This window comes from Panicum hallii, chromosome 9 (genome assembly GCF_002211085.1).
Source record: "Panicum hallii strain FIL2 chromosome 9, PHallii_v3.1, whole genome shotgun sequence".
NCBI lineage: Eukaryota > Viridiplantae > Streptophyta > Magnoliopsida > Poales > Poaceae > Panicum > Panicum hallii.
Genome location: NC_038050.1, coordinates 49,252,507 through 49,273,122, shown reverse-complemented (window position 1 = coordinate 49,273,122; position 20,616 = coordinate 49,252,507). Strand labels below are relative to the sequence as shown.

General features: G+C 44.1%; 1 protein-coding gene across 1 annotated transcript; it reads left to right on the top strand.

The window, feature by feature from the left end:
• The first annotated feature begins 8,637 nt into the window (after window positions 1–8,637).
• LOC112877113 (caffeoylshikimate esterase-like) lies at window positions 8,638–12,754 on the top strand. Its single transcript, XM_025941321.1, has 9 exons — window positions 8,638–8,770; window positions 8,870–9,077; window positions 9,692–9,721; window positions 10,266–10,392; window positions 10,491–10,637; window positions 10,777–10,907; window positions 10,983–11,120; window positions 11,579–11,677; window positions 12,246–12,754. Exons 1-9 carry the CDS (start codon window positions 8,685–8,687, stop codon window positions 12,474–12,476), a joined length of 1,197 nt encoding a protein of 398 aa, XP_025797106.1. The 5' UTR covers window positions 8,638–8,684; the 3' UTR covers window positions 12,477–12,754.
• The last annotated feature ends 7,862 nt before the right edge of the window (window positions 12,755–20,616 follow it).

The following is a 20,616-nucleotide window of genomic DNA, read 5'->3' as shown; positions in this document are numbered from 1 at the left end:
TTCTCCTCCCTGCCGGCCTCCTCCCAGCGATCTATGGTTGTGGGCCCTGGCGGCGCCTCCTCCCGTGGATCTACGGCCACAGGCCCCAGCGGCGCCTCCTTCCCATGCCGCGCCTCCTCCACTCGCCGTCGAGCTGCATCCTCCACCTCCTCGGCGCCTCCTTCTTCTACCCGCACGAGCCCGCGCTGCCGATCCTCCTGACGCACGGGGCCTCCTCCTCCTCCTCCACGCTCGCGCCATCGGCCAACCTCTTGCGGCGCCTCTTCCTCCTCCCCGATCGGTGCCTTCCCCTCCACGGTATGTTCTTGATTTTCTTTTTTTCTTGTTTTTTCCATTTCAACACACACACACACACTCTAGCGCGTGCACACACACACTCTAAGTTACTGAAAAATTAGTGGAAATAGTGAAAAATTAGTGGAAATAGTGAAAAATATTCATGTGGATGCATTGTCACTTTATTTGAAAATTGGTTAGTGAATTAGTTAGTAAATTAGTTAGTGATTTAGTTAGATAGTTAGTTAGTGACTAAGGTAGTAAATGAGAAGTGTATTTGATATTGTTTGAATTACTTAGTTTTTTTCCATTTCAAAGATGTAAATTTGACTATGGTTAGTTCTTTTTCATTGTAGTTATATCCATTATCAATTTATTTGATAAGTGAATAGTTAGTGGAAAATACATAGTGAATGTGAATTTATTCGATATTGTGAGTGTAATAGTTAGTTCCTTTTTTCATTTAAATGGTAAAGTGTTCGTTTGAATGGTAAAACAACCGAGACACTATAATGATGTATTTAAGGATCTGTTTCTAAAACAAATTTTCATGGCCTCCCCTGGACCCTTCCCAGGAAGAATAGAGGCACCAAATCTTAGAACTGATTTGGTATTCTCCCTTCTTCCTGAGCAAGGGTTCAAGGAAACTCAATTTGTTTCGGAATCAGTCAACCATCTCAGAAACTCAATTTGTTGAGATACGTATTGAAAATGAACTGAAGAGTGTCAAACTAATTTTGTTGACCTGTGCATTCAATTATGTTTGTGCATTCAATTAGGTTTCTATTCCAATATGAATTCAAATATTTATTCAAATATATGTTCTTTGGCTCTCTAATGTAGAAGTTGTAAATGGATCATCCGTCGTCATCTTCCCCACAAAGGGAGCATGCAGCATCGCAGGACGATGAAATGAAGCAAATTGCATCCTAGATGGAGTGGGACAATGAGGGTGACTTGGAGTAGAATCTGGGGATGATGAAGGTCCAAGGGTAGGACAAGGGGCTTGGGTAGGAGGACAGTGGCACGATCCGATAGATCCACATCCATTTTCTCCTAGAGAAAGCCGTTCAAGGTTGGATTTTGATCCGGATTACATTCCGAGTCAGGTAATGACTACGCGATTACTTACAACCAAGCATTTAGTATACATTTTCATAGACTACGCGTAATGACTTGCCGAATCGTATGATCCATTTAGGAGGCTTCTACAGGAAGGAGTAAACGCCGACGCTGACCTCCAAGCCCAACAGAGGAAGAACTTGAAGACAATGAAAGCTCTGGTCTTGAACCTTAAACTACAGCCTCTGGCAGCCAAAACAAAAGGAAATAGGGTCAGCGTGGAAGAAACCAATACCTCGAAGGCCAATGGATGGTCACGGCAGTTAACGCAGCAGGCGAGCCCATAGAGCCTCCTGAAAGTGTGCAAAATTCCGAAACGCAATTGGTTCTATAATCAGAACAAAGATGGTTTTGGATCCAATGATCCTCGATTGGCTAACAGTTCCTAAGGGGAAGAAGGAAGCGATGTGGCAACTATTGAGCAACACTTTTATTTTGCCAAGATAAAGTAAAAGCATTATGCTAGGAAGATGTTGGGTGAAAGTTTCCACCGATGGAAGAGTGATCTGAATACCAAGTATGTCCAGAAGGGCTGGACGCCATTTGCAGATTATTGGGACATCACACCAGCACAATCGGAAGAGTTTATTTGGCAAAAGACCTCTGAGGAAGCTCTAGCTCTAAACCAGAGAAACAGAGATCTAGCACTGAGCAATATACATAAAGTCCATCTTGGCCCAGCTGGATACCAAAGGAAGGTCGATCAGTGGCAGCGTGAAAGAGAGGCTGCAATAGCCGCTGGGCAACCTGACCCTTTTGCTGGCTTTGACGAACATGGCTATTTCTAGCTTCAAGCAAGGAAGCCTAAGATAGTGGATGGCAAGCCTCAGTTTGACCAACCCGAGACTGAAGTGGTGGCACAAAAAATGTACGTACTTACCAAGCTTCAGAAGCAAGGAAAGTCCAAAGCCAAGAGGGACAAGGATGTGCTTAGTATAGCCATTGGATCCAAAGACCATGGAGGCCGCGTCAGAAGCAAGTCCTCTAAGTTGACCATCAGGGATGGGTTCCAGGACGACCAGGCTAGCTTCAGGAGGCATGACCACTACAAGGAAGAAATGAAAGAAGTGACAGAGAAAGTACTAGAAGCTAAGTTTAAAGAATTTTCCTAGCACAAATGGCGGAGCAGCAGCAGTCCGGGCTATTATGGATTAACCCGTCGCAAGAGGTGGGGCAACAACAGATGGTGACGATGCCCCTCTGGTATTGGCCCAATCGAATACGGCATGTGCTCGGAGCAGTGTTGCCTCTACCATAGCACAACCATACCCGGTAGATTGTATATCCGTTAGTACCCCCTGCTTGTTTCTCTATTCGGTTGGCAAAGTTGGGAAGATGAAGGAAGCAGCCAAGGCCCAAGTGGATCCAGTTGGGGGTTCATTTGAGGGAAATCCGATCCTGCCCCTATATGCAAGCGTACAAGTGCAACATCTCCTCAAATCAAGCTATAGGGATCATGAGATAGACATCCCAACTACAGATGGAAAGCATTGCCTTGGAGAATGCCTTGGCTCAACCATCCTATGGCATAAACTAGATATCTAGCATTGCCTTGGAGAATGCCTTGGCTCAACCACCCTATGGCATAAACGAGATATCGTACTGCTTTGTCTACAGCCTTCGGCATCTTTGGATCGTAACGCGATGGCACAAATTTTAATTGAGCATCCCTCATCATCGGCGGCACAAAAGAGGGGTAGCACCAGAGCATATACTAGAAGCAACATCATCACCACCATAAGACCATACACCTCGAGCTTCACAATCACTACCACCGGCTCCAGCATCACCACGGGCTCTGACATCACCACAACGAGAAGATACGCCACCAGCTTCGCAATCACCACCACCGGCTCCAGCATCACCATAGGCTCCGGCATCACCAACATGAGAGCACACGGCACCGGCTCTGCTAGCACCACAACAATAACAACAGCCGCCGCAGTTGTTGATGCCGCGAGTGATATGGGCTTATGGGAGGGAAGGGTCAGAGATTGCAGATATATGGCATGCCGCAAACAAGAAGCAGGGGTCAAAGGCTAAGTCAAAGGATGATTCAGATTCTAGTGGCATCAGACGACCGGGCTTTTCCTTGCCTCACACTGAATTGGAGCACCATCTGGTTGTTGGGGTCGATGACATACCAGATTTTACTGGATTGTTCGATAAATTTTGAGTATGGTAAACCATTGCTACCCAACGCTATGATCGCGGGGGTTCTAGTTGACATGCAGAGGATGCATAGTTGGTACACGAGGGCATGTAGACTTGGGCTTACAAGCATGTGGACTCGGTACGATCCGGATATATTCAGAGCAAAGGATATAGGCGTCACTGATATCATGTTCGACTTTGAAGACAACTAAGCATAGAAATGGTTAGACTCTGGTGCATGTAAGTGTCGCTTCGAAACTAATATCTTATATGCTATGGCCTACAATATTATATATGAATCTAATTATTTGTGATACATTTTATTCTACAGCATGCAACAAAGAGATGCCGACACTCTAAATCGCAAGATTGCGTTTCTTGACCCTTAAGCTATTTGCGAGTCCAGGCATCTCAGGCCAATGTGGTGGAACGACGACCATGATGGGCTAAGCAAGTGTGAAACACGCAGTGAAAAACAAGCAAAACGAATATACGAACACAAAGAGATTGTGAAGAGGGTGGGGGTCTACATATCGCTTCAGATGCAAAAATGGCAAGACAGGGATGTCATATAGGCACTTGCTTGGAATATGCACTTGCTTGGAATAAGTGTAGTTTCAATCATTTGTTATAATATGCACTTGCTTGGAATAAATGCCTAAGAAATCATGTATAATATTTTTGCAGAAATTACCGGATTGCTTTTATACTACAGCCAAAGCGTGGAAGAATGCTCGTATTGGACTCCGCTGATTTTGAGCCGCGTAGATACAAAGAATTCGTATCCATTCTCAACATGTTAGCAAAATTCTTATCTTCTATATGTACATCATGCTAAATCTTCCAAAAAAAAACTACGTATACAAACTAACTTTTCATTTCTTTCTTTTTAAAATAGGATTTACAGGCACTACATTTTCAAAGGAGGAATTCATCCCCTGAGAGAAAAAATTGATTTTGCGCACACACTTCCTGTGCCACAAGCAACCTGCAGGTTCCATGTACTGTGGGTACTATATGCGCGAGCATAAGAGGGTGCTCGGGAGATACGCAACTGATCCCGAACGTGTAAAGGGCTACTCTTTGTTAGTGATAGATGCATACGTGCATATTGTTTTTGCATGTATCTAACACTTGGCTTATTTTTTCCGCAAATTTTTGAATTGCAAATTCAGCCGAGAAGACACGAGGAACAACTCTATGAGCAACAACTTCTGAACGTAGTCGCCGATTCATGCCGTTTCATTTTGCATGAAGTGATCCATGTAATGGGGTATTTTGTACACCCAGAATACGAAGGTCTTCGTCAGTGGGACACTCAGCACTCCCGTGCCGGCTCCAATAGCATTAATCAGGAGGCCGGGATAGGACAAAAACATGTATTCTATGAGTATTTTGATGATGTACTTTAATTTCGTATACGTAATTATTTGTATTTACGAAATATATTCTATGTTGGTCACTATGATATTTGATCTTTGATCGCACACTATCTTGATATGTTAAAATTAGCGGGAAATAAAATTTTAAAAAATAGCAGAAAATAGATTTGAAAAAAGATCGCGCATTATCTATCAGCGAATTTTTGGACGGAAAATTTATTTTTAAAGGCGGACCACGTCCTCACCACACCTGGAAATCTATTTAGAGGAGCCGTGACGCTGGTAAACCACCGCTGCAAATAAATATCTAGCGTTCCGAGCTGTGGGTGCCGGCGCCACTGCCTAACTTGGAGCGGACCGTGAGAGCATGCCTGCGGCCTACCTTGCCTTGTGTTGTGTGGATGAGTTCAGTAGATGATCCATTTGTCCCACATATAAGAGGACTACTAAAGATTAAAAGAACATGCAATTATCAGTACTAATCTATTATTAAAATTTATTTAGGTTTTAGTTTTTTACTTTATATGTGTTATGAAATCATGCGTTCCAAAACCACTTTCTACTCATTTTATGTGTTTTTCCACTCTATTTTATAAGTGCGTTTCTATCAAATTTCTATATTTTGTCCTATTCGTGTATTTTCAATTCCTTTATTCCAAACATGTCTTGTTTTGGCGGATCATGATCTCACTGATCCTGCGTCTGAATAATAAAGTGAGCAGAAGGATTAAAAAAATAATAGCTGTGCGACTGAGTAGAGGGCCCCACTAATTGAGACCATCATCTAGGTTGTTTTTAATCAACCTACAAATCAAGACATAAGTATTTTTTTAATCATAATTTAACCAAGTGGCACTACCGCACAAATCCTTATCCGTGCTACTCTAGTCACCGACACAACAACAGATATGCCGCGACCTCAATATTGGAGCTGGGCCCTAACTAGTGCTAGCCACAAAATTCTCTGTGCCATTACGTAATTAATGCCGGCATGGACTCAGTCGTTTGCATGCTTGCCCTAATTTCATGACTGCTAGATTATCAATGACCATTGGCCTTCCGCGCGGTTTCATATTGGAGGCTCCGTATCGTGCGCCTATACAAATTCTTGAGTAAATTCCCCCATTACCATTGTAATTTGTATGGTTCCCTTCACTGCCACTATCTCTAATTTCCTTTTCCTTGATTGTTATCTCCGTTAGTTGACTGTTAGTTGCTGTTATGTTGATCGGAAAAGACGATCAAACCCTCCTAACAGAGCTGAGTGAATTTTGTCGCCATTCCTCAAATGCCACTGCATAGCTCAATGACGTTCTACCATTCCTTAAAGGCAATGAGTAACATATCATACTCATATATATGTCATGATGGAAATTTTAAAGTAAGTTGTAGAACTGACTTATTAAAAACAATTTGCACCGCTAACCAGTAATATAGGTATGAAAGGAATTCACAATTTAACCATAAAGATAGACATACCATATACATATGTATATCCAAGTTTGACATCAATATAACATAAGCTTACATAAGCCTTACACATTCATCACATGACATATAGAAGTTATCAAAACTGGCACACACATGCCAACAAAGAAAATAGTAAAAGGACCATTACAGGTGGTGTCGTGCTCCCAAGCAAAATAAATTGAGTATCAGTTTCTCATTACAGAATCATAGTTTGGAGAACACTAACACACCTTTCAGCACACATGCCATGCGTTTTCGTCCTATAAAATAAGCAAAAAATAGGCCAAGACAGCAAGCCATTCACTCCGGGATTTTCCTTTTGCTTCTAGTGCCAATTGCAGAGCTATCAGGAGTAAGAGTCTTGCTTCCAGTGCACATTGCAGGACTGTGAGGTGGCACTAGTTCTTGCTCCTTTGGCTCTTCTCTCCTATCTCTCTCTTCTTTGTAGGCTTGGAGCTAGCAGGTGGTGGTGTACTGGCTTCACAAGAAATGTGCTGAACGGTGAACAGCTCAGGTTGGGAGTCACATTCTGATCTGCACATACATTTTTTTGACTTAAGAAGCTAAATAATGAACATGCGGAGATGCTATATGATACATTGAAACTGAACTTATGAGTTTTCCCAGAAGTAGAGTTATTTGAGCACCCTTGGCTGCATTACATATTGCAATACAACTTAACAAATTTAAGCCAAGTATATATCTGACTAGATGATTACCTAGGAGGAAAATATATTGGAGTTGGCCTTGACGAAATAGAGCCAGCAGGTACAATACTCATATCTGTTCCGCCCTGAACAGCGACATTGCTTTGCGTTTTCTTCTTCTTTGGTGACCCCCTGCGTGAACAATACACTGCATGCAAGTACAACTATTAGTGAGTTATTGGAGGTTGAGAACCGGCACGTGTAGTTTTCCAGTACTAAACGGCAGTTTTCCAGTATATAGGTTGCAATTACATGAATGATTCAGCCTAGAGCAGAGTGTAATTAAATGAATGATTCATCAGTGGGCTATGTAGACGCAGGGCATGTCGATGGACTCCTTACAGGCGGTGGAGCTGGGAATTCTATTCCTCGCGCTGCTGCGTGCGATCCTATCGCAGAAGGGTCGCTAGGCTCGCTGCACATGGGCCTGCGCCGCCACTGTTTATCTTCCTCGCGGAGACGAGCGGGGCGGCAGTCGCAAAAGTGCGAGCTAGGGGAGGGTGGAGGGGGTGGAGCAGCCGCCGGCGAGGGGGGGGGGGAGTGGGGGAGTAGCCGCCGGTGAGGTCGCCGGTGGGCGGGGTGGTGGTCGAGGCGGCGGAGCTTAGGGTTTCGGATTTCCGAGGCTCCAATGGCCACCAGCCCTTAGAGAGTAGGAGGTCGGCGGCGGCGGCGGCATGGCAGCAGTGGTGGTTCGCCCGGCGGCAAGGCCGGACATCCAGTGGCCAACGGCAGGGGTGAGGAGAAGGTCGGGAAGGGGTGGTGGGAGGGCGGCGCGGCGGCGAGAGCCGCCGGCCATGGTGGAGGATGAGGAGGCGGGGCGGGGGATGAGCGGAGAAAGAAGAAGGTGGAGGAAGAAGCTTTAGCGAGCTATCGTGAAATCTTGCTCATGTTAAGAATAGACGCCCCTGGTGGAGCAGAGTGGGTGGGTGGCTTTGACGGCCCATGAGCAGAGCTGCGGGAGGGCAAGACGATCGCAACAGTGGGCTGGATGCAACAGAAAGCAAGGCTATTTCCATCAATTGGCATGTTTCTTAATGAGAGATTTTGGAGGGAACCAAACATGTTCTGGTAGCACGGGGAAGCTTGGCTCAACTCGAATCAGCTAACCAATTAATTCCTATATATACTTAGCCTCTCAAATTAGCATAGGTCATATATGTACCAACCAAAGATACCTAATATTATGGTAGGACTTTTGGACCCATTTGAGATTGGAGTTAAAAGCGTCCACAGGAAAAATCTCAATATGAAAAACATCTCCAAACACTCCAGAATCCGCAAGCTAAGCTGCAATTTGGATGCCTTTAGATTTTAGAATCCAGCTTTCAAAATCTAGTTAGGGATCCAAATGTCCTAGATTTTAATAAATTTTGAAATCTCTCTAGTTGACCAAAATCTGATTCTAGAATCCAACGGGATAACCTTTGGAATTGCTGGAAACGGAAATGCTAGAGGGTTCCACTTCCGTGACGTAAAACAACAGCGAACAAGCAAAGAAAAAGCAAAAAAGTTTGATGGCGTGCGCTCGCAACTCATTTCCTTTTCCGAAAAAGAAAAAAAAGAGACACAATAAATGGCGTCAAAGCCGCGGGCCTTCGCGAAGGTCTTCCTCCCGGCGCTCCCGCCGCCGCCCCTCCTCACTGCTCCCGTCTTCCCGCGGTAGGTGGGTCGCTGGTCCCTCGCCCTCCCCTTCCTCTCGCCTCCTCCTCCTCCCGCTGCGGATCTACTAATCGAATCTATCCATTCGTTCCGTCCCAGCCGGCCGACGACACGGGGCGCGGGCGCGGCGGCGATGTCGGCGGCGGCGACGCCGCCGGTGCAGGCCCCGAGGAAGTGGGAGGGGCTGGTGGACGAGGCGCTGGAGCGGGATGTGCTTGGGGCGTGCCTGGACCAGGCCCCCGAGCGCCGCCGCGTCCGCGAGGCATTCAAGGACGTGCAGCTCAGCATCGACCATTGCCTCTTCAAGGTCAACCCCCTACTCTGCCTATCTGCTTAGAACCACAAGTATGTTCTAAAACAGTCCTTTCCTTTTCGGTTCTTCATACTTCTTAGTGACGTGTCGGCGTGGGATTGGTTAGGCAAGATAATACAAGTGCTGATTTCGTTGCGTTTTGTTTACTTGTTCGCGTAAACAAGCCTGTAATACAAACTTGTTTTTGGAACAATATATGTTGTGTTCTTATAAAAATATGCATAAAAATTCAGGACATGGTTCTGGCCTTTTCATCAAAAGATTTATGCTCAAAGCGTCTGTTACCAATTAGCAGGTGGTGTCTGTACCTAGGGGTGGTAAAGGGCCTCAAATTTTAGCCTAGATAATCTGAGTGCCGGGCTCTTATCTTGTAGAATTTTGAGCTAAAAATTTACAAGGGTCAAGTTGGATTGTGAAGAGAGCGCTATGGCCATGACTGTACCACATTAGTTTTTTTTACCCCTTTTTGTTCCATTTTAGCTCCTCTTTAGTAGCTTTGTTCACTCATCTCACTTCAAATAATGATAAGGAACTAGATGTAAACACACTTTTTGACTTTTTTAATGCCATGAACGATCTCACTCACTTGCATTCATTTTATGATGCAGGGACAATATAGTGGCATTGGAACAAAAGAGGTACTATTCGTAAACTATACGGTGTCGCCATGATACTGAGACCCCTGAACTTAACTACTGCCATTTGTAAATTTCTGTCACCTATTTCTACACAAAATTATTTATGCCATATAGAGTCAGTTTCTCTTTACCAGTGGTGAGTGCATGCTCTGGAAAATGTAAGTTCAGGCGTATTTATTTCATAATTCTGGCAAATGCTGACCAGCCAGAAATATGGATAGTTTCAGTGTCTGTTTTTCAAAAGATTACTCCAAGGCATTACAATGTTGAAGTTCTTAGGGTGTATCCATACATACACTAGTTTCTCCTATGCTTTGGTAGGTTTTTGCGATAAGTAATGAACCTTCAGTATTTTGCTATTTTATAGATCATTTGCTGGTCTGCAAGTTGTTTTAAGATGGTAATATGCTATGCAGAACGTGTTACTTTGCTCAATGGTATTTCTAACTCTGAAAGCATGATGACACACCATTTGGATCTTTCTTTATGAGTTTATTCCAGCTTGTTGATTAATTATTCATCATTGTTTTTTTTCTTTTTTCAGTCATATGAGCGTAACTCTAGGGGCGTGGAGATTTTCTCGAAATGTTGGTTCCCAGAGAACCATCGCATGAAAGCAATTGTTTGTCTCTGCCATGGTTATGGAGACACCTGTACCTTCTTCCTTGATGGTTAGCTTTTCCTCTACGATGCTTGTAATGCTTCAGTTTATCTGATTTGTTGCTTTTGCCTTCTGTTACATATTTATAATAGTTGTTTTTTATTTTAGGGGTTGCTAGGAAGATTGCTTCAGCTGGATATGGAGTATTTGCACTTGACTATCCTGGCTTTGGCCTTTCGGAAGGACTTCATGGATATATTCCAAGTTTTGATACTCTTGTTGATGACGTAGCTGAACACTTCGCTAAGGTCAAAGGTATGCTGTAGCAGTGATCTTGCTAGTAACTCATGCTGTTTCAACATGATCGGAAACGGTTGTGTACTTTTGTGACAAAGAATTCTTAACTCGATGATCATCATTAGACTGTAAACATGTTCTTTTTTCATATTGTTAGGAAATCCTGAACATAGTGGTCTGCCGAGCTTTCTGTTTGGTCAATCTATGGGTGGAGCAGTTGCATTGAAGGTTCACTTCAAGCAACCAAATGAATGGAATGGTGCAATACTAGTTGCACCCATGTGCAAGGTAGTTATTATCTATGTAGAATGTTATTTATATAAGGTACTGCCTGACCACTTATTCACAAGATCGTTTCAATAGATTGCAGATGATGTGGTTCCACCTTGGCCTGTTCGGCAAGTTCTAATTTTTATGGCCAAACTTTTGCCAAAAGAAAAGCTTGTTCCCCAAAAGGATTTAGCTGAGTTGGCATTCAAAGAGAAGCAGAAACAAGAGCAGGTCAGTGTCTGTCATGGTGAAGTCTTTGAAACTAATATCGGACCCTTTCATTCAATTGTAGTATTTCCTTCTTTTCTTCCATTTTGACTGCCTTGCACATTCTTTGGTAGGACATGTATTTTTGCAGATAATGACATGTTGCAAATTAATAATATGGTCCATTTAGCATTGCTTCTGACTCCACCTGAAATGAATAGGCATTCTTATCTTTTGCAGTGATCAGTATAGCAAATGATTTGTGACATATAGGAGACCGTGTGGATTTATTACTGCTTCTACTTTTGTGTTAGAGCAATCCTGGAGAACGTGTGAATATGTATTTGCAGGCGCTGTTAGTTTTTTGGGGGGGCTTAAAAGAAAACAGTTTGGTTCATTGAAATATTTATTTACTCAATCAATGCTAATTGTCATTATACCTTGCTATTAGAGTGTACTTATTAGTTCACTGACCAATGCAGTGTTCATTCAATGTGATCGCCTACAAGGATAAACCACGGCTCCGGACAGCTTTGGAGATGCTGAATACGACACAAGAAATAGAAAGGTGTCTGGAAGAAGTATGTGGCTCATGTTTTTTTGCTCCAGTTACTTGAGTTATACATGTTCAATGTGTTACTTTCAACAGTCACTCCATGCACTTTTTTATATGTAGATAACCCTCAAATTGCTGTGACTGCACAGATCCAATGACGATCTATATTTAGTGCTGAAGGAAATGCCTTCTTTCCATTCATGCTTTTAGCCTTATACTTAAGTGCTGGTGGGCTGCATGAAAGCATGCAGTGGTGAAAAAAGGAACAACTAGGGAAGACCCATGAAAAAAAAAACTTCTAGTATGGCTTTGTACCAGGTTATGAATAGCAGTTGTCCTGAATAATAGCCACAAGGGGGCAATATGTAGAGAGTACAAAATGTACTCTGATACCCTTAACAGAATTCATGCTTTGGCAATTGGCATAACGTTATGGAAACAGATAGGCGTAATCAGATAACACTTGCCTTTATAATAAATTAGTGTTCTGTTTTGAAGACAAGTTTTAACTAGAATATGGTATTGCTGGTGGTCTATTGATGTGTACAGTTGCTGTTTCAGTTTCTGATGGTTGTCGCCTCCATCTTTCACAGGTTTCTCTGCCAATGATAATATTGCACGGCGAGGCTGATTTGGTTACTGACCCGGCCGTGAGTAAAGCTCTGTATGAGAAAGCAAGGAGCCAAGACAAGAAGCTGTGCCTCTACAAAGGTGCATACCACGCTGTCTTGGAAGGTGAGCCAGACGATACAATTTTCCAAGCTCTCAATGATTTAATCTCTTGGCTAGATCAGCATTCCACAAAAGATGAAGGTTCATCGTGAATCACGCAGTGCCGTCCATCAGGATTAGGTGAATTTCTTTGGCATTGCTCTACCCCTTCCTGTCAGGGATCCTGAGATCCAACGATTGAGAATTCCATTTTTGTGACAACCCTGTAAAATTCTTAGCTCTGATTATTAATTTGTCCCTCGTGTATCTGAATGATGTACATAACTGATCCACGTGTATTTATTTACAACAAATTGTTTAAGATAAATTTCAGTTGTAAAACGCCCTCTATTGTTCCTAAATTTCATTACACCCCTGGTTCTGGTATTTATATTTTACAATACCCCATTGTTCAACAATTAACTAGAAACCAGACACATGTGACGTCTGCCATGTTCAAAGCATCAGCTTGCGGACTGCGGTGGTGTTTCCGTCTCCATGCTGCAAGGAAAATGGACTCTTAAGCTGATATGATAGCTTGCGGACTGCGGTGGTGGTTCCGTCTCCATGCAAGGAAAATGGACTCTTAAGCTGATATGATAGCTTGTGGACTCTTAAGGAAAATGGACTCTAAGCTTTTGTGATTTTGGAGATTGAAGGACAACATAATTATTATTAGGAATAATGTATTTATCAAGATATACCTTTGTGTTTATAAGCTATTGTTTGTGATTTTAGAGATTGAATGACAACATAATTATTAGGACTATATGTGTTTGTGTTTATAGGTTCCAATGATGAAATTGAAGCCATCCAAATGATGGTATAAAGAAAAGATCTAGAGAAATTCTACCATATCCAAATTATGGAGAAATTCTACGATATCTAAATCATAATAAATCTAGAGACAAAATGCTTTAGAAAAATCTAGTGAGAATTTTCTAAGATGTCTAAATGATGGCAAATATCAAGGGAGAAAAGATCCACGAAAAAATAATGTCAAAACAAGTCCATTTGGCTGATTCATTCGGTGAGGGGTAAAAGGAGCGCCGGACCCATCTGTTGCATGAAGATTGCGGGGAATGAAGTTGCACTGGAGCCGACTCATTTCAAAGGAACCATCGAATTGTGATCGAAGGACAACGGAAGATTATCTCTGGAATGGCCGACTCATTCGACCATATCCACGAAGGCTATCACCGAATGAGTCGGTGATGCTGGAAAGAAGAATGGCTCTGGAATGACTTGATTCATTCATTGAGTCCACCAAATCAGTCGGTGATGTGCAGGGGGCCCGCAAGTCAGCAGCCCAATGGCTAGTCATTGTGGCTATTGCTGCCCCATTCGGTGATACCATCTCTGCACCATCGGATCAGTCGGTGATGTGTAGAATTACATCCGTGAGTTGCAATGGCTAGTCTCTTGGTTGTGATATATATACCATATGCCCGGCCATTTGGAGGTGTTAAAGTTCGAAGAAGCTATAGTCTGGGTTCCACACATATTCAAGTGCTCTATCCGCCAAGATGCTCAAGAGAAGACAAAGGCAATTAGCAAAACTCTTAAGGTTTGATTAGTGCTAGTTTAGACCTCTTAGTGCATCACTTTGGGTGTTAGCCTAGAGCAAGGGCGAAGCCACACTATGGAACCACCGGGGCCTAGTGTAAACGTGGACGGGTCATTAACACCAATATACAATAATTTTCTATTGAAATCTCCCGAACTCATCAGGGCGGACTTAGCGTCAAGCTTGAGCTCTGCCCCTACCCTAGAGTTAACCAAGGTTTGCACACCTCTCTGTTATCGGTGCTTGCTCACCCAAGAGTTATAAATTCGGTGCTTGTAAGTTGCGAGACCCTCCAACCGAGTTTGTGGAGTAGCCGTAGGTACTTGTGAGAGGGAGGAGAGGCCCTAAGCGATTTGCTAAAACTCTACCTAGTGAAGACGGAGAGGAGCATCCAGGAGAGGCAAGACAAACACCCACTTGTGCATGGGAAAGGCCCGTCGGCTATCCAGGTACTTGACCCGGAGCGTAGCCCTTGTTGGGGCATTCCTTCACGAGGAGCTACAACAAGTATTAGGGAAAAGCAAGAACTTTACCATACCTCAATAAAAAAGTCTCATACCGCCACATTACATATTGCACTTTATATACCACGTTTAGCTTTGCTAGAATTACCATGTCTAGTTCGTAGGATTGGAATCTAGGGAGCATAACTTTTGTATAGAAGCAACATGAACATATGAAAAACCTAGTGCACATCTGATTTGTTTTTTGAATAGATTTTTATATGCTCTTGGAGTCTTAGTTTTTAGAACATCTAATTCACCCCATTTAGACCCCTTTTAGGGTGTCAGGGTCCTTTCACATGCCAACGCAAGGGATACAAAACAGCCTAGTGATTATGGATGCCTAGGTGATTTAGAAACAGAGCAATGACTGCGAACAGACAAGGGGCAGCTGGATGTAAAGATGGCAGGGGCCGATGACTCATGAGTTCTATGTTCTAACTGCAAACAGCTCGTAGTTTAAACCCTATAGGGAGTTTGTTTTTTTAAATAAAAATCAATGACACAGTTCTCATGTGCCAGCCATACACTGTTCCCCTCGTCCCTTCCTCTCGCCGTCTTCTCCCCTGTGGGCTGTGGCCCTATATGAGGAGCCTCTTTTCAGCTGGCCGTTTGGTCTGGAATTTTTTTAATTCCATTAAACCAAAGACTCAGTGATATCACAAGTCACAAGATCCTTGATGTCCGACTACGTACCTTCCCAGAAGAGATCGGTACCATAAGGACACTTATATCCAAGCGGCGCCACATCGTGTGCCACCCTATTACAATCTCTAGAGCAATAAGCCACTACCACTGATGTAAAAAAACAAGTTCATCAAGTTTTCTATTTCATATACAACTCTCCCTGCAAGAGCGAGCGTGTTAGATTTCAGAGCCAACTTTGCAAGCATCGAGTCCATTTCAATGATCACATTACTCATTCCCAATTCCCCCGCCGTCCTGACCCTGGCCAGACATGCTAGAAGTTCGGCATGGAGTGCATCCAACATGTGTGAGCAACTGCCTGCCCTTGATCTGATCACCTGTCCTGCCTCATCTCGGATCACAAAGCCCCAGCCACCTGTTGAAGTTTCGCTTCTATAAGCCTCATCACGATTTATCTTGAGGACATTCTCCCTCGACATCTCCTATTGCTTTCTGCTCCTTGGTTCTGAAACTGACGGATGACTTCCTATTGCTAGAAATTCGTTAGAGATCTTCCTGACAATACAGGCCAATTGCGATGGTTCCATCCTCCTATCCCCCCTCTCACCCGATTCCTCTCCAACCACCAGTGCCACAACAGTGCATCTTTCGCGAACATGTGTCGCTCATTCCCCCCTCACTACTTCCAGCCCCAGCAACTGCCAAACAGGTCGAACCATCTTGCAACTGAAGAACAAGTGGCCACCTTCTTCATTCATTTTGCTGTAGAGCACACGTGTGTCTACCTCCATTCCTCTCCTTTCCAGGTTCATCCTCAGAGCAAGTGAATCATGTGCCAATCTCCAGAAGAAATGTTTGATCTTCCCTGAGCATTTAAGCTTCCACAAACCTTTCAAGTGTTCATTTCCAAAATGCTTCCTCCTGACGACGACTGACACCCCCTTCCACTCCTCTACTCGTGTTCCTTTTGCACCTTATATGCCGATTGGACAGAGAACAAACCTCTGGCGTCATAGTGCCAGGCCGGCACGTCGTCCAGGTCCACATGGACCGGAATTGCCAAGATGGTGCTCGCATCTGCTCGTAGAAATGTTTGATGTACTAGCTGTCTATCCCATTCTCATGTGGCCGGATCAATCAGTTCATCAACTTGCAAACCAGATTACTCCCCTTAGGTGTCATCGGCCTCCGTGACCACTCCCGAGAGGGATCCATGGGTCCCTCCATATGTTAACACTGCTTCCATTACCTATTCTCCAAATCATTCCATTCCTTATCACCTGCAAACCCCTCTGTATACTTCTCCATGCGTATGATGCTCCATTGCAACTGCTTGCTTCCATAACATTGCCTGATGGAAAGTACTTTGCTCTCAACACATGTGTACATAGATATTCAGGGTTCTGTAAGAGCCTCCACCCTTGCTTAGCCAATCAACATAGCTAGGATTAAAGTATGGATATCTCTGAAACCAAGCCCTCCATCTTTCTTCGGCTGAGTAAGTGTTTCCCATTTGATCCAGTGCATTTTGTTCTCTTTGTCCTGGCTGCTCCTCTAGTACCTACAGATCATATTACTAATCTGCTTGCACATATCCTTCGTGATATGAAAACAGCCCATGGCAAAAGTAGGGATGGCTTGGGCAACAACTTTGATGAGAACTTCTTTACCTGCTCGCAACAACAATTTCTCCTTCCACCTTCGTATTCTTTGCCAAACTCTATCCTTCAGATAAGCAAATACAGAGCTTTTAGATTTGCCCACATGAACCGGCAAGCCCAAGTATCTTTCATTCATTGTCTCAGAAATTTCCAGCTTCTGCATCACCTCTCCTATCTTAAGCAGCCACATCATTGCTACTAAACATAATTGCAGATTTGTCTTTGTTAATCATTTGACCCTAACACTCCTCATAAATGCGTAAGATACTCTGTAATTACTGTGCATCACCTCTATCTGCGGGAAACAAAATCAGTGAATCATCATCAAATAACAAATGTGATACACTAGGAGCTCTTGAACAGACCCTAACACCTTTCAACCTGCCATCTTCGTCTGCCTTCTGCAGCAGTGATGAAAATCCTTATGCACATATAAGGAACAAGTAAGGTGATAGGGGATCACCCTTCGAAGTCCCCTCTCCGGCATGAAGGACTCGGTCAAATCTTCATTCATGTCACTGAAGAAATGCATTTCATCACTGTGCTTATCCATCGCTCATGAAACCCAGCTTCTCCATCATCTGTGCCAGAAAATGTCATTCAACTCTATCGTATGCTTTACTCATATGTCATATCCAATTTAACCGCTGCAAACCCCTCCTTCCCCCTTCTCTTATTTATCATGTAGTGTGTCAGTTCGTATGCAATCAAGATGTTGTCAAAGATAAGTCGACCTGGGATGACAAAGGCACTCTGCGCTGGGGAAGTTATTTATGGAAGGATCAACTTGAGCGCCAGGACTTTAGATATAATTTTATACACTATATTATGAAGACTGATCGGCCGTAAATCTTTTAGCTTGTTAGGGTTTTTTTACCTTCGAAATCAAAATGATTGTTGTCTCATTCCATTCCTCTGGGAACTGGCCCCCGTTCAGCACATTCAGAACTGCCTGCATTACTTTGTCTCCGACTATCTCCCAAAACTGCTTATAAAAGAGAGCCGGCATACCATCTAGGCCTGGGACTTTCATGTCACCGATTGCATCAATCGCAACTTTCACTTCCTCCGATGAGAACTCCTTCAGTAGTGATTCGTTCATCCCTTCAGTGACTCTGCACTGCAGGATGTCAGTAAGTTCATGCGAATCAGTAGCACCGTTTGACCTGAAAAGATTACGAAAATAGTTAGCAATAAACCTCCTCTTCTCCTCCTCCACACAGCCCCCATCATCCTTTTTCAAATGCCCTATTCTACTGCTTGTTCTTCTCTTTGAGCACACCGCATGAAAGAACGATGTGTTCCGATCTCCTTTCTCCAGCAACCTCACATGCGCCCTCTGACACCAATATATATCTATTTGCACCTGAACTTTTCACAGCTTATATTTGAGAATTTCCTCCCTGGCCACCTGATCCCCAAAAATATTCCTTCTCCTACATTTCTCCAAGTCCACTTTCAGCTTTTTTTTTGCTCTTTTCTCCAAATCGCCTATGACATTTGTGCTCCAGTCCATTATACTCCCCGCCACAGCGTTGATCGCCTCATGAACAGTGGTTGACCCCCCTTCCATCGCTTCCTTTTAGGAATCCGCCACCACCTCTGCGCACTTCTCCTCCCCCCAAGCCAACTGGCTTCAAAACTAAAGGACTTTCTAGTTCTAATTCCGTGTTGCACATAAGAAGGACGATCTGTCACAATGATCAGAGGGCGGTGATCAGAGTGACGTGGATCACCATGGATTACACATGCTGTAGGAAAAGGTCTCCTCCGTAGATCATTTGCCACTGCCCTATCATGCCTCTCGCGAATGTAATTCTCAGCTTTGTGGATGTGATTGCGCCACGTGAAGATGTCTCCTTCAAAGCCAAGATCATGCAATTGACAATCTTCTAACGCTTCGCGGAATCGATCCATCTGAACTTAGCTACACACACCCCACCCTTCCTTCTCATGAGAAATGAGAATTTCATTAAAAAAATCCCCTGCACATGGCCATGATTTTATTGGTGTCACCTTGAGATCTCGAAAATCCTCCCATGTTTTATGCTTCTGGTCAAGCTGCAATTCTCCATACATTCCTGTGAACCACCAAAGAAAACCATCCTCCCCATTACCTCCATGTCAATGTGGTACACTGAAAGATTCCGAAGAGTAACATCGTCTCCTCTCCGCCAAAACACTACAATCCCCCCCCTCTCAACCACCTCCTTGAATACCAAGTTCGTTAACCCCAACACCCACTAAAAATTCTCTATCCTTCGCCTGTCTTAGTCTCTAAAAAGGAAAAGGATGTATGAGTTCTCCATCTTCTGAAGATGTTGAACCGCCGGGCGGTTTCCCAACCCTAGGCAGTTCCAAGCGACTATCTTCATTGGTTATCGCAGGACTGGTTCACCAGCCCCGCCAAACATGCTTTCTTCTTCGCCAACTCCACCACCATCACATCCTCCCCTTCTGCATCACCATTCCCCTCGGCCTCAAACTCTAGTCCCTACCCCAACCTTTTCCATCTAACTTGCACCGCGCCCTCAGAAGTGGTGGCACCCACCTGAATCTCATGCACCCTTCTTTTGTATGTCTCCTTTTTTTTCCTTCGGTATTCCTGATACCTGCATCTTTCCACCCTCATCATCACTGGTCCCCTTAGCCTCCTCAGTCACGTCCACCTGCATTTCCCGGGATGTGGTGATTGGTTTTCGAGGAGGATTGAAATAGTCCTTTCCCGCTCTTTCCCATCCTTGCTTGCTAGTGGCTTCTTCAAAACCCCCACATCATCATCCTCAATGCCTGTTTGGAATAAAGCTTTTTCTCACTGCGCTTTCCACCTCCTTGTTTGTGACTGGTTTTAGAGGACTCATCACCTCCTCCTCCCTTCCACCAACACCCCCCTTTCTTCCTCCCTTCGATTGGTCCTCCTTTTTTCACGATAGACTATCACTGCCCAACCAGATAGTTTCTGGCTAAAGCCATCTGATGAGCCCCTCCTGTTGTTTCTCCATGGAGGAATGAATATACCTGCCCCCACCTGATCTGCCAATACTGCCATCATCCCACCTCTTCTTCTCAGGTATAAAACGCAAATTCTTCGAGAACTGCTGCACTTCCCCTTCCTTCAGCATCACTTCATAGCATTTCTCCATGTGCCCTATCCTTCCACATGTGTAGCAAAACTCAGGAAGAAATTTGTACACTAGTGGGCACCACATTGGTCTCTCACCCTCCCCCACATGCAAGGTTACTCCCCTCATTAGTGGCTTCCGGATATCCAATATGACTTTTATCTGTAAGAACTGCCCTATCGCCATTTCATCATCTTCCACTTCCATGTCCATGAACTCCCAACTTCACCCCCAATTGCTTCCATGTCACCTTAATCATCATGCCAAAAAGGCATCTTCACCATCCTCACCCAAATCAGAATGTATGCAAACTCAATCTCCTCCAGCGTCTTCCTCTCATCCAAATCCACCATCACCACTAGACCTTTGCCGAACATCCATGGGCCATCTTCTAGAGCTCGATACTTCCCTTTCGGCTGGAGGAACGTGAACAGGAAGCATTTTTCACCAAGATCCTTAATACTTATTCCCTTGATAGGGCAGCATATCCTCCTGAGCACTTGGGCCAACCCTTCTGCATTCAACCGTTGTTTCGCTAGCACTTTGCCTAGGGCTAGCGGCAAAGGCTTCCTAGCCCTAGCCGTGCCTCTCGCTCCAATCATGATACCCCTCTTCTCAGCTGCCGTCAACTGCATGTGCTTCATCATTCCTTCCATTGACTCCATCTCCTTGGAAAGGGCCGGCAGTGCTGCCACACAGGCGATCAGCACTAATGACGACTAGGGATGGCTAGCAGATCTAGGCTGAGCTCC

Coding starts and splice junctions, on each gene's coding strand:
- LOC112877113 (XM_025941321.1), top strand. CDS start 8,685: ATGGCGTCAAAGCCGCGGGCCTTCGCGAAGGTCTTCCTCCCGGCGCTC. Junction 9,078..9,691: donor TCGACCATTGCCTCTTCAAG/GTCAACCCCCTA, acceptor TTTATGATGCAG/GGACAATATAGTGGCATTGG. Junction 10,908..10,982: donor TAGTTGCACCCATGTGCAAG/GTAGTTATTATC, acceptor TCGTTTCAATAG/ATTGCAGATGATGTGGTTCC.